The sequence below is a fragment of the Tyto alba genome, unplaced genomic scaffold (genome assembly GCF_018691265.1).
Source record: "Tyto alba isolate M040663 unplaced genomic scaffold, T.alba_DEE_v4.0 Super-Scaffold_20000042, whole genome shotgun sequence".
NCBI lineage: Eukaryota > Metazoa > Chordata > Aves > Strigiformes > Tytonidae > Tyto > Tyto alba.
In genome coordinates this window covers 11,219,213-11,241,204 of record NW_024881293.1, presented here as the reverse complement: position 1 = coordinate 11,241,204, position 21,992 = coordinate 11,219,213, and the positions used below count along the sequence as shown (strand labels likewise).

The following is a 21,992-nucleotide window of genomic DNA, read 5'->3' as shown; positions in this document are numbered from 1 at the left end:
CGAGGCAGCCGGTCGCCGAATTAACGGCTCGTCCTCCCGCGCACCCCCGGGAGCTGCCGCCCGCGTCTCCCCGCCCTGCCCTGGCGGTCCGCACGGCGTGGGCCGAGCCGGTGCCGTTACGTTCGCAGTCGGGCTCCGAAATGCTTCTCCTGCCCGGTCCCGGGAGGCGGCGGCGGCCCCGGTGGGCTCGGCCCCGCTGCCGTCCACACCGCCCGGGGCACCGCCGGCCCCGGCCCCGCTCCGCCGCCCCCGTGGGTTCCTCTCTCGATCCTCTCCTTCCCCGGGTGGGCCCGGCCGCGGTCTTTCCCCAGAGGGTAAAACCCCAACAACGACCGCGGCCCCAAAGCTCCGCCGAGGGAACGAACGGGACTGGCGGAGCTTCTCCGCCGCCCCGGGAGCACCCTCTGGCCCGGGCCTGGCTCCGGGAAGGGCCGTTTCGGTCACCAGTGGGGCCGGGGAGCAGCATCCGCGCCGGCCCCGCTCCCCCCGCCGCCCCCGGGCCCAGTAGCCACCACGCAGGGCCCGGGCGGGCCGCAGCGGCCCGGTTTGCCCCCGCCGGTTGCCGGTCCTCGCTTCCCACGGCTCCCTGCCCCCGAGCGGCCGTGGGGGAGGTTTGGCAGCGCAGACACGGGAAAGGCGGCCGCCCCACGAGTGTCCGCGGCGGGGGCTCCACGGGGCCCGCCCGGCCCCGGTCCTCCCCGGCACTTACCGACGTCGTCGCCCGCCTTCACCCCTCGCCCTGGCGGCTGCGGGCGGTGGCTCCGGCCCCGCCGCCTCTCGTCCCCCCTTCTTCCCCTCGCCTACACCCTCGTGTGAATCAAATACCTTCACTACAGCAGCCATGTTGGGCTCCGGTGCGAGCACGGCGCTCGCCGCAGGAACCTCCGGTCGCCTCGGCGGGAGGCAGCGGGGCTGGGCTCGGCTCGGAGCGCTGCGGGAACCCCGGTTCCCACCGGAGAACCGGAGCCCGGGTAGCCCGGCCTGCCGCCGGTCCCCCTTGTCCATCTCAGCGAGGGATGCCGCGGTGTGCCGCTCCCCGCCAGCCCGGGAACTTCCCACCGTTACCGGTAACGCCACTAACTGCAGGTCCCGCAGCTGCCCCGCATCCCTCCGGTAAAACCGGCCGCATCCCGGGGCTGCCTTTGGAAAAGAGGTTGGGGGGGGGGGGAGGGGGGGGGGAGCCGCAGTTACCTCCGCCTTTCCCGGTGTGCCGGTCCCCCGTGGCGCCGCTCGGCCGAACCCACCTGGGGAGGGAAAGAGAGAGAAGAGGCGTCAGGAGGAGCCGCCACCGCCGTCGCTCCAACTTGGAGCAACTTTCCCGGCGAGGCTGGCAGCGGGGGCGGGGGGTGGGCGGTGCTGGAGCCCCTGCCCGCTCAGTCGGGACCGGTCCCGCCGGCGGGCAGGGCGTGGGATGTCCCAAAGCCGGGACCTTCCACCCGCGGAGTGGGGCTACCCACCCGGAGCCCCGGCCTTGCGCAAGGGGGACCAAGCCGGGACACGGCCTTTGCTGCCGGGGAAATACAGGAGACCCTCGCGGAGGGGCAGCCCCACACCCAGTGTCTGTCTGTCTGTCTGTCTTTATCGGGAGGGGGACGACCCAGCTCCCCCGCGCCGCGGGCACCGGAGCCTCCCCGGGCACCGGAGCCTCTCACCGGGCAGCCGCCGCCGCTCACCGGGCACCGGAGCCGCTCTCCCGCCCGGCCCGGCGCTCCTCGAAAGCGGATTTTTCAGCTGTTTTGTTTCTTTTTTTTTTTTTTTTTTTTTTTTCCCCCTTTCCTCCCACCAATATACCCCACACACACCCTCTTTTTCTTTTCCTTTTTCCGCCCCATAATTTTTTCCTTTTTTTTTTTTTTTTTTTTTTTTTCCGTTTGATTCCAACGTTGTCGCTGGAAATTATTTGCATTTAAAATACAACGACTCGTTCCCCTGCACATCGCTTCGCGGCTCAATTCAACCAGCACCAGAGAGGGGGGGAGGCGATCCGGAGGAAAAGGGGTCCCCAAACTCCCGGCCAAATCCACCCGAATTCATGCCTGGCTAGAAATATCGATGTGGGCGAAAACTAAAGATTTAACAGATTTTAATGATTTTTTTTTTTTTTTTTTTCTGCAGCCGCTGTCACCCAAAGGTGTTGTAGCAACAAAGAGCGGGAGGGGATTTGATGCTCGTATTTTTGGCCTGTTCTCGTGCAGAAATATTCCCCCAAAACCCCGAATGCTTTGCAAAGATTGATCTCTCTAAAAACAATCATATCCTGCTCTGCAAAGTGCTTCAAAAGAAAATCTGATTTTATATTTATCTCCCCATCGCTGCTAAACCCGTCAGAGGACACACACGCGCGGCACCCGCTGAAACTAAGAGCGAGGAGGGTGACTGGAAATCAAACAAACACCTCCCCAGTCCAAACTGGGGGCAAACGGTTTCCCCCCGCGCACGGCAGAGATTTCCCTGCTCGGGAAACAACGGCGTGGAAATCCCCGCCGTGCCCGCTCGGGCAAAGCCAGGCGCTTCATCACAGGAACAGCCCCAGTTACTTCTTTAGGTGGGGGGCGGAAATAATAATAAAACAAGATAACTAAGTGGTTTGTTCTTTTTTTTTCCTTTCTCCAGAAATGCCGAATTCAGCCCTGGCCCTTTGCGTGGGGAATATTTTTGTTTTTTTTTTTTTCCTTTTTCTTTAATATTTTTTTTGGTTTTGCGGCTGGGATACAGCCTCGCACCAACGCAGGGCTGGGAGGAGACGGAAGGGGATGCCCACACAACACACTGCCCTGGCACAGCACCCCTAAATCCTCGGGTCCCTGTTCATCCTTTCCCCATACCACCATCACCACCACCACCACCCCCCCAAAAAAAAAAAAATAATAAAATAGCTGCACACACCGAAACTTCGCTCCGGCAGCCCCTTACCTCGGGCACCGGGCAGGGCAGGGCAGTCGGTCCAACCGGCCCGGGGCTATAAACCCCGGGGGTGGCTTTTGTGAGTTTGCCGGAGTTTCCCCGGGCTGTCCCCTTTTGTGTCCCATTGCCATCTAGAGGCCCTGATTAATTAATTTCACACCGGAGCTCGGGAGAAAAATTTTTCCCACCAAACAAGTGGCCGAAGAGATGTGAAACCCCTAAAGAAAAGGAGTCAACATCAAGTTCAACAGCATGCGGGAAAGGGCCTATTTCCATCACAATCGCGTCTGAGCGGGGGCCGGGCGGGGGGCGGCGGGCGGCGGCCCCCGCGCCCCCTCCGCGCGTTCCCAGGCTGGGAACAATCGCGCTCTGTTTGCCTCGCACATGCCGGCGTTTGGGCACGGAGCTGCCTTGGGATAACAGGGATAATGAGAGGGGGAAGGTTTGGGGGAAGACGGGGGTGTTGGGGGAGTGATGGAGCGGGAGGGAAGGCAGGGGGCCGCCGGGCGTGGGGGGGGGGGGGGGGGGAGAGGAGAAGCGCGCACCTGCGGACTGGCCGGTACCGACCTGTTGAGCCCCGGGCGGGAGCACCCGGTGGAGTTTGTGGCAAGAGGCGGGATGGGCAAGAGGGAACCGACGGGCTCCCTGGGGTGTGAGGGGGGGGGGGGTGTCCCCAAAGGCGGGAGGGCACGGTGACGGCCCCCGGGGTGGAGCAGGAGACGAGGACTTTTCCCCAAGTTTGGTGCTCCCCCTCCCAACCCCGGCCACGCGTTTTCCCACAGCCCCGGGGGAGCGGGGGGTGTCTGTCCCCGGGGAAGCGGGGGGTGACTGTCCCCGGGGAGCGGGGGGCCGGGTCCCGGGGTGGCCGAGGCGGTGGTGGACGTGTCCTGCAACCCAAGCAGCTAGGCTCCGCCGGGCATTGTCCCCACGGAGCCCGTGGCCATTGTTCCCGGCGCTGCGGGAGCTGGAGGGAGGGCAGCTTTCCACGCCTCGTCCCACCCCCCACCCCCCTTCACGCCACCCCCCCACCTCGCCCCCACCCCGACACTCACACCGGGCTGCCGGGACCCGCAGCCCCTAATCCGAGGGAGGGGAGGAGAAGGGGGAGAGAGGGAAATAAAAAAAAAAAAAAAAGGCAAAAAACACCCCCCCCACCCCCGCCACCCCCCCCCCCCAAAAAAAAAAAAAAAAAAAAAGGAGAGCCGGATGGGGGGAGGCGCGGGGTCCCCCCTCGCAGACTTCCTCCAAGTTGGGAGAAGCGGGAGGGGGAGCGGGGCGGCTGCCGGTGCCCGCACAGCCCTGCCCCACCGGCGGGCAGTACCGGCGGCTGCCCGGTGCTGCCCCGGCCCCGGGGAGTTCAGTGCGGGGCAGGGAGAGGGGAAAAACAGCGACGAAAAAGGAAAGTGGGGGGGCTTATTTACCTCCCTCCGCACATCTGCATCCATTAATGACTTAGCGACAGCGTGAGCCGAGAGCCGCCGGGACACCGGCAGCCTCCGGGACACCGGCAGCCTCCGGGGCGGGGGCTGGGGGGGACGCGGCACCGGCAGCGGGCAGGACGCGGAGCCCGGAGACATCCAGGCGATGCGGAGCGGGTTGCGGCTCCCGGAGAGGATTGCCGGGGCTGGGGGGAAGCGGAGCCCCCCGCGATCACGTTGCCTTTACGTGGGGTTAAACAGATAACGGCTGCCCGGAGCTTTAACGCCGAGAACCCCCCGACCGGGCCCGGGCAGCCCCGGCCCGCCGCCGCCGAGCCCTGGGGAGTTGGGGGGGGACGGGGGCACGGATTCCGCCCAAACATCCATTTTGTCCATTTTGGAAATGGAGATGGGAGAGAGGAGGGAAAAATGCGCTGCTTTTTTTTTTTTTTTTTTTTTTTTTTTTCCCCCCTGCTTTCTCCATATTTTACTACGTAAGGCATGACGTCCTCACGTCGGGAGCAGGATAGGTTAGCCTTGCGCTGGGGGGAATGCACCGGGCTGGCGGGGGGGGGGGGGGGGGGGGCGCGGAGGGCGGAGGCGGCTCTGGCAACAGAACCTAAAAATAACGGAGATTTTATTATTTCAAAATAAATAAATAATAATATTAATAATTCCGGTGACCCCGCGGATGCGGCCCCGCACGGGCAGCGGGAGGAAGGGCCGGATCCGGATCCCCACCCACCCCCGCACCTCGCCCGGCCCCGGGTACGGCGGGACCGTCCGGGCTCGGGGCACCCCACGGGGCGCGGAGGGAGCGGGGCCGGAGCGAGAGTGGAGGGGAAGGTTGGGGGGGGGGTGGATGGGGGGTGGTCCTTCTGCCTTTCCCCCCCCTCCCGGGGCTGCGGCAGGAGGCGGCGAGCGGGCAGGCTCACCCCGCTCCCCGGCCGGTGCAGGATTATTCCGTGGAAATTAAGCAGAAATCGGCTATTTTTTCATTACATAAAAAATATCGCCCCCCTTACCCCGGGTGTTAACACCTCTTGAAGTGGCCGGGAACGGAGACACACACACACACACACCATCACACACCCCCCCCCAGCCTCTGCCGCACCGGGATTTTTGGAGCGCGTTAAAAATCGGTGGCTCCAAAGGCGGCTTCGCGCAGCGCCCGGCGGGGTTTGTGCCCCAAATACGGACACGGGAGGGGGATACATAGCGGGGGACAAACCCCTGTCGACACCAACCCGCGGCCGGTGTGGGCCGAGGTTGGCTCCAGCCACCGGAGCGGTCACGGTGCGCGTCCCCCGCCGCGGATCCGGGACCGGGCCAGTGCCCGGTACTACCCCGGTGGCCCCCCCCCCCCAGCTCTACCCTCCCGGGTAGGCGCAGCCCCCGGCCCGGCGCTGCCGGAGGGGGCCGCCGGCTCCCTGCTCTCCCCTAATGAACTCCGCTTATGTATTTCCCCCTTAACGAATATTTCTCTAGGCGGGGCTGGGGGGGGCCCGGAATAGGCTGACCCGGCCGCCCACCGCCCGTCCCGTCTAACCGAGGCTTCACGGGTGCCCGGCAGGTCCTTCCCAGCCCAGGTAGGGTGGGCGAGGGGGTGGCAGCAGGAGGCTGGGCCTGCGGATCGGACACCCCAAATCCTACCACCGGCCCTGGAATAACCATCCCCGGTGGCGGGTTGCGATCCCCGCCCCCGGTGGCGATGCGACCCCCGGGCTGCCCAGCCCCGCCGCCGGGGCCTCCCCCGGTAAAAGGCCTTCGGGGCCCGGCCCGGCTTCTCCAGCCCCCCGGTACCGGCGGGCCCGGTCCCCCCCACCACCGCACCCGACGACGGGGGCTTGGAAAGGGGGTGGGGTGGAGCGGCGTATTTTGGCTCCGTTTTGATCAAAAATTCATTAAGAGGCGCTCGACGCAGCGCCATGAATATTTCAGGGCTTTTGCAAAACAACAAAGTGGGTGTTTGGGGGAGGATACACCGGGGGGGGGGGGGGGAGGAATAGGAGGGGGGTGGCAGCTCCCCGGTGCCCGGCTCAGCCCCGGTTTGCTGCAGCGGGAAGACGAGGAGGGGCCGGGTTCCACCTGTCCCCTCGGGGCCGCGGCCACTGTCGCCCCCAGCCCGGGGCTCTTTGCCGCCCCGTTATAAGGCGTGAAACGGCTCCCGGTAACCCGGGACCGGAGACCGAGCCCCGGTTGGAGCGGGCGGCCCGTCCCGTCGGGTCACTGCAGGGACACGCAGCATCCAGCCCCGGCTGAGTCCCCGGAGCTGCTCCCACCGTGCCCGCCCTCCCCGGGCTGCTCCGCGGTCACAAGTGGCCGCGGGGCTCCGAGGGGTGGCACCTCCCCCGGCTCCCCGCAGCCCAGGACAGGCCCCACAGGGACAGAGCCACCCGGGGGGGGGGGGGGAGAAGCAGCGCGGGGACCCATCTCCACTCGGGAAGTCACCACGACCCCGAAAGACACGGACCATCAGCCCACACCCCGCCGGGCTGGGATCCGACGACACGGGGCTGCTCCCCCACGGCTCTGAGGAGGGGATGGTCCCCCCAAAACCAACCTGTCCACCTTTTCCCCAGCAAGGTAGCACCCTGACTGCAAGGTCCACAGCCCCCCAAATCGGGGTGCAGAGCCCCGACAGCACATCCCCCCCCCCAGCAGAGGGAGGGAAACCGGCACCGACTGGGAGACAAAGCCCCACTGGCTCCGCAGCCCCGAGCGCCAGAGCCCAGCACCCTCCCGGAGCAGCGCAGCCCCCCATCATGCTGGGCCTGCAGGTAACTGGGCTTTACTGGGGCAGCTCCCTGGGCAACTGGGGAGGGGATACAGAGCCACAGAGGTGGGGAGATGGCCCAGACCCTTCCACCGTGGACCAGGACCCTGTAGGATGGGTGGGTGGGGGACACAGAGCGAATGCAGATGCTCTGTCTCTTCCCAATAGCATCCTGAGCTCTGTTGTGTCCCCCCTCAACAAATCTGGGGGTCCCTGGATGCCACCTTTGAGTCCAGCGCAATGGGGCATCCCACCGTCTCCACCGCGCCGAGGAGGCTGGCAGGGGCATGAGGCAGGGGGGGAGGAGGGCGAGTCTCCCTGCAAGCCCAAAACGGTGTTGGGGATACCCCAGGGCACCCTCCCCACACATCCCAGATTAGGACCTGTCACAACGGGGTGTTCCTGGACCTGCAGGCAGCTGGGGGGGATGCACGGCTCCGGTCAGCTCCCAGGTCTCCCGTCGCTGCCCTCCGGGTCCCGTCGGCCGCTCCCGTGTCCCCGTGGTGGGATGCGGTGAGTCTCCCCGGCAGCCCCAGCCCCTCCTGGGGGCTCACCTCACCCTGACATTTCCTGGCGCTCCTTCCATGCCAGCGGGTTGCCATAGCAAATCTAAATCTTACAAACAAAACGAGGAGAAAAGCCTTATTAGCATATATTCAAATGAGCCATGCAATAATGCAAACCATAAATCATGCAGTCATTGCTATTCAATCAGTGTCTCTTACCCCAGCCCCCACACTTTCACCGGGTGTCTCGCCTCCTCTTGCCATGCAGAAGCCCCTGCCCAGCCCCAAGGGTGGCCCGGGAGGGGACCCGCCAGCCCAGGGGGGGACCTGGGCTGAGGTCGGATCCAGCCCTGGGCTGCTGGGGCTCCATGCAGCCCCTAATCCCGGCTGGTATTTATGTCGCTCTCTGGGCTCTATTAAACAAGGCAAACTCTTCCCAGGATTAATCCCCTGCCCGTGTTTTAATCTTGGGGCTCAACCACCCATAATCCCCCCACCGCAGGAAGGGGACAAGTTCAGTGCTCTGGTGAGTGGCTGGTGCAGAGGGTCCCCAGGCTATGCTGGGGACCCAACCCCCCCAAAACCGGAGGATGGTGGGAACTGCCAAACCCTGACCCCCCTGCTCCTCACTCACCCCTCTGCAGTGTGGCCGTGGCCGTGGCCAGCATGCCGCAGGCCCCCAGGGACGCTCCCCCAGCCCAGGGAGCAGCAGAAACCCCCAGTCCCAGCCCAGTCCAGAGCTGTAAGAGATGCAGCTCAGCTGGGCTGGTCCCACCCTCCCACTTAAACCCCCCTTGCCGCCACTGATGACAACCTCAAGGGCACAGAAGGGGTTTCTCACCCCCCAGCACCAGGATGTGTCATTGAGACCTTACGAGCAGCTTTTTGGGGTCTCCCAGGGAGCTGAGGGGTGGGAGCAGCACGGCTGGGCCTCAAGGACCTGGCCAGAACTGGGGGTGACCTGGCTGTCACCCACCTTGCTGGTCAGGCACCCTGGAGAGGTGGCGCTGAGCCTGGGGGACATGGGGGACAGCAACGCTGAGCTGAAGGTGGGGGTCAGGCCATGGGCCACTTCTCCCCTTGGGGACATTAATAACCTGTCACCTCATTAGCCACCCCGAGTCATGCTGCCTGAACCCAAGAAACTCACGCCAGACACCCCAACACCCCCAGCTCTTTATTGATGAGAAGATAATAAATAGAAAAGAGCCCTTGGGCTGGGGGAGCAGCACCCACCGCCCCTGGCTGCCTCCCCCCTTCCCGCCTTGCTGCGCCGCCCCCACCCCGGGCGGGTGCAGGATTGGGCCGGGGGTGTGCAGGGTTGGACCTGGGGCTGGTGCTCTCAGTCCTGCTGCCACCCCGTGGTACTTCTCAGGCATTCCCACTCGCTGGGGACACGCTGTCGCAAGGACAGACGGACGGAAGGACGCGGATGTACAGTGTCCGGCACTGGACAGGTGACCGGGCTAGCGCTCCTCATCCGTGGGGTCCTGGCCTTGCAGGGGGCTGGGGGGGGCAGAGCTGCAGGGAGGGGGGCCAGCGGCATGTGGGGAGCACTGGGGTGGGGAAGGGGCTTACTGGGAGCTGCAGCCCCAGGGTGGGGGTCCAGGACCCTGCAGGAAGCTCTGTGGCACCGCCAACCCCCCCCTCCCCCCCGCCCCTGATGGCACTGCAAAGGGCACGAGGGGCTTCCCAGGGGTCTGAGGATGAGGGTGAAGCAGGGAGGGGGGGCTGCTCCCCCAGGCTTGGCCCCCACCCTTGCACCCCGTCAGCCTCGCTATCTCTGCCAAGTGTCCATGGCCTGCACCCGTCGTGCGGGGACGGGGACCTGTTGCTCCTCCGCCAGCGGCCGGGGGGGGCCCAGGGGGTAGGGGTACCCCTTGGGGTAGTCATCCCGAGGCTGGAGGTCTGCGGGGCCTCGGGAGGCTTCGCTCAGGGAGGCCAGGCTGGCCAGGGGGGGCTGGGGGGTGCCCGAGGGGCAGCCCAGCCCCGGGGAGACCCGCTCCGACTTGATGCTGATGGCTGGGTGCTGCGGGGAGGCGCCGGGGGCCGGGGCCGGCTCTTCGGCAGAGACGATCCGGCTGCTGACCCTGGGGTAAGAGGAGGGGGAGGAGTGAGGCCGAGTCCCCCTGCCGAGGTGCGCAAGGTGGGAAGAGGCCGAGCTCCCCCAGCCTCTTCTCCTCCCTAGATGTGCTGAGACCTCCCCCAAACTCACCTCACGTACGGGTTGACCCAGCCGGGCACTGGGCAGCTGCCCACCCAGCTGCTGGGAGCCTGGTGTGTGACTGGGGGGCGAGGGGGGGACATGGGGACCAGGTCCCCTGGAGAAATCCAGTTGGAAACAGGCTCTGCCAACAGTAGCGGGTGGGGGGGGCTCCTAGGGTGACCCCGTGCACCCCACGTTTGGGGTGAAGCTGGACAGACCTCAGCAGAGCAGGTGTGTGTGTGTGTGTGGGGGTGGTTTGCACCTTGGGGTGCCGACAGCACCCATGGCTGGGAGGTGGCACCCACGGGTGCAGCAGTTCCCCACAAACAGGCTCATCCCCAGCCCCGCCCCCCCCCCCCCCCCAGCCCTGTCCCCCCATTCTTACCCCAATGCTGCCATGTCCCGTGGGTGCTGCCACGCCGTGGGGCCGGGCTGCAGGAACCCGGGGGGTGGCGGGGCCTCGCCAGCCCCAAACTCTGCTGATCAGGAGGCCAAAAGTGAGCAGGAGCTGGGAGGGGGGGGTGTCCAAGGTCGGGGGGGGAGTCTACGATTCCCCGGGGCTGAGGGACCAGGACTTACCCGCTTGGGCCGGTGCGAGGAAGGGGAAACCAGTGAGGCCGTGGCTCGGGACACCGGAGCTGCCTGGGGTGAGCACGGGACTCAGGGTCTGCAGAGCGGGGTACAGCGGGCGCTGTGGGAAAGTAGGGTGCCCCCCATCAGGCTTTGTGCTGCCAACCCCCTGGGGGACCCCTGATGCAGTGTCTCCCCCCTCCCAGCCTCTTCTTGTGCTCCCCCCCCCCACCTCCAGCAAAGCTCTGGTGTCAGGCTGAGGAAGAGGAGGTGAGAGCAGATCGGAGGAGCTCCTTGCTGAATTTGGGGAGGGGATGTCCCTGTGGTCCTGAGGACACTGGGCACGGTGACTTGGTGGGAATTGCCTCAGTGCAGTGAGCTGGGGGGGGGTGGGCCCTCACCACCTGCCCTGCTGCCCCCTCCCGCGGTGTCACTGATGAGGCGAGGGGGTGCCCAAGGCCACCAAACATCCTGCTGGCATCAACCCCCAGGGGAACCCCATGGACACGGGGTCCCAACCCCCTGCCTGGGCATCAGGGTCATCCCAGGGACCCAGAACCAGCCCACCCCGGGGTGGGGGCTACAGATCTGAGGGGGGAGGCGGGGGGTGGAGCTTTGTCTTGCATGCAGGGGACGCATCCCAGTGATGGGGCCATGCTGGGGCTGGGTCGGTGATACTGGAAGGCGGCGGGTAGAGCTGTCCCCACATGCCAGCCCAGGCAGCAGGTACGGCAGAGCCGGGGGGTGTGTGTGTGTGTGTGTGTGTGTGTCCCCTCCCGGCACCCACCGCCGCACTGCCGCCGCTCCGGCTGCTCCCCGCGCTGCCGTGGGCTTCGCCGCGTCGGCCCTCGGCCCCCAGGAACAGCGGCGGGGGTGTCTTGGTGGCCAGGGCTCTGTTCAGGCTGCCGGCAGGGAACAGGGGGTAGCCGATACCTGGATGGACAGAGGGACAGGAGGATGCACGGGGTGGTCCTGAGGGATGCGGGGTCTCCGGTCCTCCGGGCGGGGGTAATGCCTGTGGCTGCGGCCGGTGGCCCCGGTGCCCTGGTCGTCGCGGGCGGCTGCGCACGCCTGCACGGTGCCGCGCTCCGGCGAACCCACTTCCTGCGCGAGGCTCGTCGGCGCAGCTGGGCTGTGGTGGCCACCTCGAGCCCGCGGTGGCCACACGCTGCGAGCGGAAACACTGCACGAAGGCGGCAGCCGGCTCCAGCCCTGGGGCCAGCAGGTTGCAAACCTCCCCGGCCAGAGCCTGCCATGGGGAGCACCCTCGCCCCAGCGCCCCACGGAGCGGCCAGGACCTCCTGCAGGGACGTCCTGCGTGGCCTGGGGCCACCATGCTGTCCCCAGCCAAGGAGATGGGGATGCTGCACACCATATCCTGCGCTGGGAATATCGCCCAGCTGACCCCACGCCGCCTCCCACCCAGCCTGGGAGTTTCCACTGGTCAAGCCATAACATCATTTTTGCCAGCTGCTTTTCAGCAGCGTGGCCCTGGAGGCACCCGTGTCCCCGTCACCACCCCGGGGTCGGTGCCAGCCCACCGGGCAGGATGAGCCCCTCATGCTCAGCTCCGAGCTGTGGGTGCAGGGTGCCCAGGGTGCTGGGGCCAGCCGGGTGCTGGGTGCCGGCAGGGTGCAGGAAGCAGCTGGATGGAGGCAGGGGACAGTGTTTCCACAGCTGCGGCAGCACTACCTGCCCACGCACCCGCCCCGGCCCCGTTCCCGGTAAATCCCCGGGAGATGCTGTGAGAGGAGCTTTGCATGTGGCGCCTGGCCGGGAAAATCCCCGTAGGGCTGGTGAGGATGGGGTGCCTATGGCAGGGATGGGGTGCCCATGGAGGGGACAGGGTGTCCATGGAGGAGACAGGGTGCCCATAGTGAGGATGGGGTGTCCATGGAGGGGACAGGGTGCCCATGGTGAGGGTGGGGTGCCCATGGAGGGGAGAGGGTGCCCATGGAGGGGACAGGGTGTCCATGGAGGGGACAGGGTGCCCATAGTGAGGATGGGGTGTCCATGGAGGGGACAGGGTGCCCATGGTGAGGGTGGGGTGCCCATGGAGGGGAGAGGGTGCCCATGGAGGGGACAGGGTGTCCATGGAGGGGACAGGGTGCCCATAGTGAGGATGGGGTGTCCATGGAGGGGACAGGGTGCCCATGGTGAGGGTGGGGTGCCCATGGAGGGGACAGGGTGCCCATGGTGAGGATGAGGTGCCCATGGAGGGGACAGGGTGTCTATGGAGGGGACAGGTTGCCCATAGTGAGGACGGGGTGTCCATGGAGGGGACCGGGTGCCCATGGTGAGGGTGGGGTGCCCATGGAGGGGACAGGGTGCCCATGGTGAGGATGAGGTGCCCGTGGCAGGGATGGGGTGCCCATGGTGAGGATGGTGTGCCCATGGTGAGGGTGAGGTGCCCATGGAGGGGACAGGTTGCCCACAGCAGGGACCTTCTCCCCTGCAGCCCGCTCCCCGCAGCATCTCTGGGTGCTGGGTCTGAGCCTACCTGGGGGCAGCGGTCCCGGCGAGCATCCCGGTGGCTTTGGTGCTGCCGATTTGAAGGCAGGCGGGCGGCCCTGGCCCTGTGGGGAGCCACTGGCACTGCCCAGGGATGTGTCAGTGGCCGGTGGGGAGCTGCTGTAAGTTGCCTCAGGCAGGCGCGCTGGGGTCTGTGGGGAGAAGCAAAGGTGAGAGATGGGGAGAGGACGGGGACCCTCGGGGACCCTCAACCCTGGTGCCACGGGCCGGCAGCAACTCACATAAAACCGAGGCCGTGCCACCGACAGGTCCATGCCCTCGCTCAGCCTTCGTGCCTTCTCCCCAGGATCCGGCCCCTCATCCAGCTCCAGCTCGTGGCTCTCCAGCCCCAGCCCCTTGCGCTTCAGTGTCTGCGGGGAGCGGGGTGGTGAGTAGGGTCCCACACCCATCGCGGGCCCCCTCCCTTCCTTCCCAGCCCCCTCGTCCCCCCCCCAACCGCTACCTCGAGGATGTCGGAGTTGGTGCGGCTCTCGTGGGGCTCGCTGTACTCCGTGTACTTGAGCAGCACCTTGTCCATGTCGGTGCTGGCGTACTGGAAGAGGCGGTTGGTGCTGTTGAAGATGATGAGGGCGATCTCGCAGTCGCACAGGACGCTCAGCTCGTACGCCTTCTTCATCAGCCCGAATTTCCGCTTGGTGAAGGTCACCTGCAGGGCAAGGAAAGGGACAGGGTGCTGCACCCAGGACCCCTGGATATGGCCCCAAACCCTCCTCCTGGATCCCCAAACCCCACTCCTGGATCCCCAAACCCCCTCAGACTCCGGAGGATCCAGCACCCATGGGGAAGGTGTGAGCAGATTGGCTTTGCCTCTCTTCATGGCCTCGTGTCCCCCCGTCCCCCTCGTCCCCACCTCGTCCCCAAGAGCCTCTTACCTGCCGGTTCCGCTGATCCAATATTCGGCTGATCTGTATTTTTTTCCGGCCCATTTTTGCCTCCTACACTCGAGGGAGGGGCTGGAAGAGAGCAAGAAGCCCCTGAGCCCCGGCAGCCCAGGGCCGGCCCGAGTGAGCATCCGCCCCAGCACCGCATGCGCCTCCTCACCCCTCCGGCTGCCAAAAATAAGTTTTGCTGAAAAAAATAAGATTTCGGAGGAAGTTTCGGCATTTTTTTTTTTTTTTCAGCAAAGACATTGGCAAACTGAAAAATGAAAAAAAAAAGAAAAAAATTGGGGAATTCTGCTGGGGCAGGGAGGGGAAAACTCCCCTTACTTCTGCCCAGGCAGTTCCACTGCCCTGGCTCCATCACCCCTACCCCACGCTGGCCCCAGGGACCCGAGAACCTGCCCGTGCCGGCCGGAAAGCCGCTGTGCCGCGATGCCAGGTCCCTCACCGGGAGCACGGGATCAGCCTTTGCATCCCCAAGCACCTGCCCGAAGCCGCGGGGGCTGCTCCAGCCCTGCCCCACACACTGATGCTGTTCACCGGCGGGTCTGTCGGATGGGGAGGGTGGTTATAAAGGAGGCTGGGCTGGCTGCGGGGAGGGTCCATAAAACAAAAGGGCTGTTTTTAGGTTCAAGGTTTTTTTTTTTTTTTTTTTTTTTTTTTTTTTTTTTTTGTGTGTGTGTTACTAATGCGAACAGACTAAATTTGACCTCCGCCATTCGTAGGTCAGGAAGTGGCTGTATGAGGAGACAGCAAAGCGAAACCACCCACCTCTTCAGGCCATGTGAGCCAGCGGTGGGAAGGACGAGGAGTTGGGGGACCCTGCATCCCAGCCCGGTTGCAGGGTGCCAGCACCCATCACAGCATGGCACTGGGCTGTGACAACCCCCCTGTGACACCCCCCACGCTGCCACAGGGACCCGATTCTTGCTCCTCTTGCCATCCCCCCAGCACCAGTTCCCCCCCAAACCCCTCTGGGATGCTGCGGTGCCACCACAGCCCGGTGCAGAACCATGGGTGGCATCAAGACATTCCCAATGGGACCCCCGCACCCAGCCTCTCCACCCCAGTTTGGGTGCAGACCTGGCCCAGCTCGGTCCCCGCCGTCCCCAGGCCACGGCCACAGGGCAAGAGCCAAGCTGGGAAGCTGGCGGGGCTGGGAGCAACGTGCTGCGGCTCCCCAGGGACAGTGGGCACCCCGGGAACCCCCAAAACCCAGCCAGCAGCCCCCCTCCCATCGCAGGGATGCACCCCAGGGGTGCAGGTTGGGGACCAGCCGGCCCTTTCCTCCCCCACTGCCCCGGTTTGTCCCGCTTCCCCCTCTCAAGCACGTTGCCATTTACCATCTTGCTCAGCTGCTATATTTAGCTGATCAAAACTAATTTTAATTTATGGAAGGAAATTGCGCTGCCGTTCCCACGGCCCCGCTGCCACCCTGTGTCCCAGGGCCCACGCACGACACCAAGGTACAGGGGGTGCTGAGACCACCCCAGTCCCCCTCCCTGGAAAAAGCCAATGATTCCCTGGTGAAAAGGCAATGGTTTTCCCAACAATTCCTGCTGCCCACGCAGGACCAGGGCTGCTCCTGCCCTCCCAGCATCAACACCTGCAGCACAGCATTGAGCCAGAGCACCCCCAGGTTGGGGTCACCCAGAGGGGTCAGCTCTCACCTGCCCACCCCCAACCCATGATTTTTAATTTGAGGGGGGCAGAAACAGAAGCTTTTCTCCAGGGGGCTGAGGCTTGCAGTGGGGTTTGGCCCGTTCGGGGCAGGGGATGCTCAGCCGGCTGTGAGCTCCCGCGTCCCTGCACAGCCTCACCCTGGGGGGATTGTTAAAGGCTCCAGGGTGCTGGGGACAGAAGGACGTGTCGCCCCATCTGCACTGGGGACATGAAATGATGCCAAGGGTCCCCTCAGCTGGGGCCAACCCCCCCCCACCCAGCTCCTCAGCCACCGCAGCACCCCTATGTCCTATGCCAGCACCCCAGTTTCAAGCTGTGTGGGAAGCACAGAGGGAGATGGTCCCTAAATTGGGATTGATCCTGTGAGCCCCTGCCTGGCCCCAGCCTGCCCCAGTGCCTGGCTGTGTCCCCAGCTCTGTGCTTCTCCAGGCAGGGGACAGCAGCCACCCCCCAGGGTACCAGCACAGCTCTGAGCCCCCGAGGAGCCACATCTGCCCGTCCCTCCAGGCAGGGTGCTCAGGGAGCAGGCCCTGGGGGTACCAGCACCCATGGGGTGATGCTGCAGGGGTCCTAGGGGGTATGGGCACCCATGGGGTGATGCTGTGGCAGTCCTGGAGGGGTACTGGCACCCATGGGACAATGCTGCAGGGACCCCAGGTGGGTACTGCCACCCATGGGGAGATGCTACGGGGATCCTGGAGGGTATTGGCACCCATGGGATGATGCTGTGGGGGTTCTGGAGGGTATTGGCACCCATGGGGTGATGCTGTGGGGGCCCTGACATGGCATTGGCACCCATGAGGTGATGCTGTGGGTTTCCTGGGGGTTATTGGCACCCATGGGGTGATGCTGTAGGGGCCCTGGAGGGTATTGGCACCAATGGGGCTATGTTATGGGGGTTCTAGGGGGGTATTGGCACCCATGGGGTGATGTTGTGGCGGGTCTGGGGGTGTACTGGCTCCCATGGGGCGATGCTGTGGGGGCCCTAGGGGATATTGGAACCCATGGGGTGATGCTGTGGGGGTCCTGGCGTGGCATTGGCACCCATGAGGTGATGCTGTGGGTTTCCTGGGGGGTATTGGCACCCATGGGGTGATGCTGCAGGCACCCCAGCCCAGAATAGCAGGCGAGGGTGGGAGGAAGCAGCAGCCACAGTGCCGTGAGGCCGGGGGAGCTGGGGACCCACGGCAGCCAGACTCGCGGCACGCTCGCCACAGGCTGGGAGCAGGGCGGCTCGTCCCCCCCGCCGGGGGAAACCGTCGGAGGCCTCGTGCAACAAGCGGGGCGGTTTCATCAGCCGCCTCCCCACGCAGCTCGTTATGGCTCCGCTCCTCCCGGGGCATCGCCTCGGCCGCTTGGCCACCGTGGCCATGTGGAACCCGTGGGGACATGCGCAGCCCTGGCCGGGGCACCGCTGCCACCAGCACCGCGCCACGTGCCGGGGGCTTGCAGGATGGGTGCAGGGCTCAGTGTGGGTGCGGGGCAGAGGGAGGGATGCTCTCCAGGAGCGGGGTACCAGGCGTTATGGCTCCCTGCCGACGCGGGGCCTGGCACCTCGGGCACCGCAGTGCAGCAGGGCACCGGCGTTCGGTTCCCCCCTGGATGGGTATTAAGGGCTGGGAGGGGAGGAGGGACTTTCACTCTGGATTTTAATTGCTGCGCCGCGCGATAAGGCGATAAGCAGCATTATGGCTGCAGGCGATTATCGTAGTCGGCGGTGATGGGCACAACGGGGCGGCTCTGCCCGGCATTGCCACCTCCATCCCGCGGTCCAGAGAGGTGGCATCTCCAGCCTTGTCCCCACGGCTGGGGACAGCATCGAGGGAGTAGCCTGGCTCCTGTGAGGAGCCAGCGTCCACGGCTGGGGGGCACGGAGCAGGAAGGAGCGGGGTTGGGGTGCCCTGGAGAAACCCCACATTACTCTCCACTTCACCCAAACAGCTCCTCGTTAGCGTTACTGTGATGAAAACCCACAACGGGGCCCGGCTGCGGGGCTGAAGCACCCTTCAGCATCGTCCTTACGAACGAGGCCAACAAAACCGAGGCAAGCAAAGCTCTTGAGCCCTCAAAACCTTTTCAGAGAGGAGACGTTTTCCCCCGCCTGCGCCGGGCAGAGGCTCCGGTGCTGCCTGGCATCCCGCCGGCCTCCGCTCCCTCCCACGCGCGCTTATCTTTAGCCCGGGCTCTCTGCTCGCTCGCACGCACCGGGCTCGCTTCCACGCCCAGGCGCAGCCCCTCGTCCCCGCCGTCCCTTTGCCGGCACCCGCAGCGAGGTGTCACCCCGACCCCTGGGCTGCAATGAGCTTTATAATTAACTCCCCGGATCCTGTACATCTTTAGGGGTCATTTGCATCACGCCGGAGCGTGTAAACTCCCTATCCCAGCTCCTAATTAGCGTGCTGAGACGAAGCGGAGCCCTTGAGAGCGATGTGTTTTTCCGTGTGCCGCAGCCCCGGCACGGTGCAGGATGCTCGGTGTGGTACGGGGTGGGGTGGGGGGGGTGTCCCGGCACCGCCTTTGACACCTTTACACCCTCCACCATCCCTGAATGATCCCAGAAATGTTAATTCCACCAAGTTTATCCTAAAGTCAAAGTGGGGAATCTATCAGGGGGCCACTCCCCTGATAACCCCAGGCCAGGGTCTCTGAACTCTCCCGTGTTTCATCCTCCCACCTCTCCCACCCCCATGGGACAAAGAGGCATCAACATAGAAACAGGGGAAACAGGCTATTTTCACCAAATTATGGGGATTTTGTTATAAATCTGAAAGCTGGGGGTGGCTGGGTAGAAATGGGGGGGTGGAAGAGAGCGGCCAGCAAGTCCCCACTCTCGACATTTGGCAGCTTCCAAAAAGTGTTTAGGTGGAGAAAAACAATGATTAAAGTGGGAGAAAGAGTTTCCACCCCATGTTTTACGGGGAGAAGCAGCGAGCTTGGCTGGGAGGGGAGAATCTGAGCCAGAAGCAGTGAAATCCAGGGAGAAGACAGGCCAGATGCTACATCACTGGGACTGGGAGGGCACCAGGCTTGAAACGGGGCTTTATGGACCACCTGTCAGGGATGGACACGTGGTGCTGGGACCACTGTGGGCCACATCCATCCCTGGCCGGTGCTGACCTGCTCCCAACTGGGAATGTGGCCCCAGCTCTCACCGGTCCCCTGGGAATGGCAGTGCTGGGGCCCTGTGGTGTGAGCAGCATCCCGAGCCCGGCGCAGGGAAAAGTCAGAGTTGACCAGGGTTTCTGTCGGGGGTTGACAGGCCCTTCTGCTTTTTATAGGTTGTTTAAACAACTAACCAGTATAAACCAGAGCAGGGCTGGTGACACAGGAAAGGGAGTGGGGAGGACAGGAGGAGCCTGCTGGGAAGCAGGGGAAAGGAGAGCCCAGTGGGGACGGGGTGCTGCAGGGACTTGGGGACCACTGGGGCACATCAGGGCGATGGGGACAAGGGGGTTGCCTCCGCTAACGGCCTTCCCCCATTTTCACAAACATCACCCAAGCACCCTGCAAAATCCCCAGGGGTGATTAGAATTCATCTACCTGCCTCCATCGCAGCATGGGGCCCAGCTGGGACACTGCCCTGTACCCTCCAGAGCCAAATCCAGGCTTTGGCTGGGCCTGGGGGGACCCGGCTGCCATCCAGCCCCAGCTCCGTCCTGCTCGGGGTGACACAGACCGAAAGTCCCCCCAGCACCCAGCACCGCTGCGGCCTGGTGCCGTCAGGCGAAGCGTGGCAATGCGCAGAGGCTTTTCAGTTCCAAAATGACTGTGTGAAAGGAGGAAGGATTGAAACGTGCCCCCCTCCTCAAAATGAAGCAGCTCTTGCCCTTAGGAAGACGGACGGACACACAGACATCCCCCCCCCCAGTCCAGGGCCCAGACCATTTTTTTTTGCTCGATGTCAGCAACGCTGCTGCAGCAGCTAAGGGAAGAATCACGCTGTTCCCACGGGGCTGGGCCGCCCCACGCTGCAGCTCGGCACTAACACGGGAAATGATGCTCGTTTGCTGCTGGAGGGTTTTCTGGGGGCAGCAAACCCCTGGGGGCTGGCCTGAGCCCATGCCCGCAGCATTGGGGCTTCATGGCTCACAGACCAAATTTGTTCCTGACAATCCTGCTGTAATTCTTGTGAAAAGGAGGGAAATCTAAGGGTCTTAAATACAGAAATTCCCCACCCCGATCCTTCTGGGCACCTCCATGGCAGCGTGACATGCCAGACTCTCAGCCCCCTCGGCGCCAGGATGCTTCTCCTGGGTGTCAGCCGGAATCCTTGTCCCCTTGTACCACTCAAAGTTTCCCAAACCCGTTTTCCTACCCTGCCACTGCACCGGCCAGCCCTCAGCACCGGGGCATCACCAGTGCCCCGGGCTCGGAGGTGAACGGGAACGTTTGACATCCTGAACCAAACCTGAGGGCTGGAGCTCTCCCCCCTCCCATTTCCCAAGCAACACAGGTCTCCCCCACACGTCACCCGCCTGTGACGTGTCCCGCTGGCAGCAGTGACGTGGAAAAGGGCCAGGGTCTGGCTCCCCAGCTGCATTGCCCATACTCCCTTCTCCATCGGTACCCGGTGCTCCATGGGACGTGCGTGGAGCAAGGGGGCACGGCCCTTCACCCCCCCCTCCCTGGAGCAGGTTGCTGTCTTCCAGCTCCCCCGCTGGCTGCCACGTTAATTCAGCCCCTGTGAAACCCCATCTCCAGAGCCAGCGGCTCAGAGAAACTTTCTCTCCTTAAAAGAGCAAAGCCCCAGGGACATGGATGCACCGGCAGTGGGATGCAGCGGGCAGGAGGATCAATCCAGCAGAGGATCCACCTCACTCTCCCCACGGGGATGGGGGACGGAGGGAGACTCACGTGTGCTGGGACACGCTGGAGATGTCACACGCTGGCCAGAGCCACAGACAGGTCACATCCCCACCCGGGAGCGGTAAGGAACCGGGCTGCAATTCAGACTGGTATGACACCCCAGCGAAGCTACGGTGACATCAGGCCCTGGCTCTGCATCGGGGTGTCCCAGTACTGTGTCGTGACAACTTACTCCACGTCAGGCCAACAGCCCCACGGCGCTGTGCCTCAGTTTCCCCTCTGCGTGGCGGGCTCAGCCCCAGCGCCCGCAGGCCTCGGCGGGCCCGGGGGTGGCGGGGGGGCGGCCGGCGGGGCCGGGGCAGGGCGGCTGCCATCCAGGCTGCACTTTTGGGTTAAACCCGGGCGTTCCTCCCTGCACAGACACGAGTAAAAATAACCGCCCCGAGCGCGGCGCAAACCACAGGCTTTTTATAGCCCGCCATCCCTAGACGGCGGGGCGGGGGCCGGGGCTCCGCCGTGCCCAGGGCAGCCCGCGGGGCGCCGGCCCGGCTGCACCGGCACCTCCCCGGGCCGGCCCCGCTCCCCCGGTCCCTGCGCCCCGACGGGGCGGCCGGTTGCATGTGCGGGGCCGCTCGCCGCGGAGTGGACCCCCGGCGGGGGCTTGAAAGGCTGAGTCTGGGGGTGCGCGGCCGCCACTGCCTCCCCCCCCCCCCCCCCCCGCACACACCCTACAACACCCTTTCCCGGTACCGGTAACACCGGAGCGTGGCCGCGCCCCAGGACCCCCCTCCCCACCCCGGGGCACACACCTTGACACCGGCTCTTGCTCCTCGGTAACTCCCCGCCGGCTCGGCCGCGGGTGCCCGGCGCTGCAGCGGAGCCGGCCCAGCCCCGGTGGGGCCCCGTCGCTGTCCGGTCCCGGTCCCGGCCCCGGTCCCGGTCCCGGCCCCGGCCCCGGTCCGTGTCCCCGGAGCCGCTCGCTGCCTGCCGCCTGCCCGAGCCGCGCCGGCAACATTTGCATATCCCCGCCCACCTCCGCCGAAATATTTGCATAGCGCGCCCTAGCTCGCTCGCTATTGGCGGTCGCCGTGGGGCTGGTTTGCATAGACCCGCCTCTACCGGGAAAAGGGGCGGGGTGGAGGTGAATGGGGGGAGATTGGGGGCTTGGGGGGGGGTGCTGGAATAGGGGGTTTGGGGTGGGGGGATGGAATAGGGGATTCTGCAGGGGAGGATGTGGGTGAGTTTGTGGGAATTTGGGGGGGTCGGGCTGGGATGGGGGTGGAGTTTGGGGGGGTCCTGGGGGATGCTGCGACCTCACAGGGGGGGTTCAGGCTGGGGCTGAGATGGAGGGGTCAGGTTTAGGGCCAGGCTCTGAGTTTGGCCCATGCCACATCCCTGGGTCCCCCAGTTCGGTTTCAGGGGACCCCCCCCACCCAGCACTGCCAGCCCCTTCGGCCACAGGGTTGGGGAGTGCCAGCCCCCCCCATCCCCAGCTCCACTGAGGACTGTGAAAACCACAGCGAAAAAAAAAACCACCTCACCAGCTCGAAACCCTGCCGCTGCTTTGCAGCTCCAAAAGGAAACATCCAACATGCTCCCTCTCAGTTTTACCTTTTAATTTTATAAATGAAGTGACCTACCCTGGGGAAGTGGGGGGGGGGGGGGCTTCCCCCTGCTCCTGCCTCTTGCCTGTCCCTGTCCCCACCCTGC

The 21,992-nt window shown here is 64.9% G+C and overlaps 2 protein-coding genes across 3 annotated transcripts in view; both read right to left on the bottom strand.

The window, feature by feature from the left end:
• LOC116961775 (homeobox protein engrailed-1-like) overlaps positions 1-4,345 on the bottom strand; it is a 33,501-nt gene extending 29,156 nt beyond the window's left edge. The window contains exons 1-3 of the mRNA XM_042794247.1: positions 4,326-4,345; positions 3,450-3,914; positions 1,192-1,244 (exon numbers count right to left, since the gene is read on the bottom strand). Of these exons, the coding sequence (XP_042650181.1) occupies positions 1,192-1,244; positions 3,450-3,914; positions 4,326-4,345 (538 nt within the window). The remainder of the gene's footprint in view (positions 1-1,191; positions 1,245-3,449; positions 3,915-4,325) is intronic.
• A 4,421-nt stretch (positions 4,346-8,766) lies between these two features.
• Positions 8,767-21,270, bottom strand: MEF2B (myocyte enhancer factor 2B). Of its 2 annotated transcripts, none has more exons than XM_042794189.1 (9): positions 21,092-21,270; positions 13,785-13,865; positions 13,355-13,558; positions 13,134-13,262; positions 12,881-13,043; positions 11,168-11,313; positions 10,390-10,501; positions 10,196-10,289; positions 8,767-9,694 (listed from the first exon to the last, which is right to left on the bottom strand). In XM_042794189.1, the coding sequence occupies exons 2-9, from the start codon at positions 13,836-13,838 to the stop codon at positions 9,382-9,384; spliced, it is 1,215 nt and encodes a 404-aa protein (XP_042650123.1). In that variant the 5' UTR covers positions 13,839-13,865; positions 21,092-21,270; the 3' UTR covers positions 8,767-9,381. The 2 variants fall into 2 exon arrangements, with proteins under 2 accessions (XP_042650123.1, XP_042650124.1); XM_042794190.1 differs by having other exon boundaries at positions 10,196-10,286.
• Between the last annotated feature and the right edge of the window lie 722 nt (positions 21,271-21,992).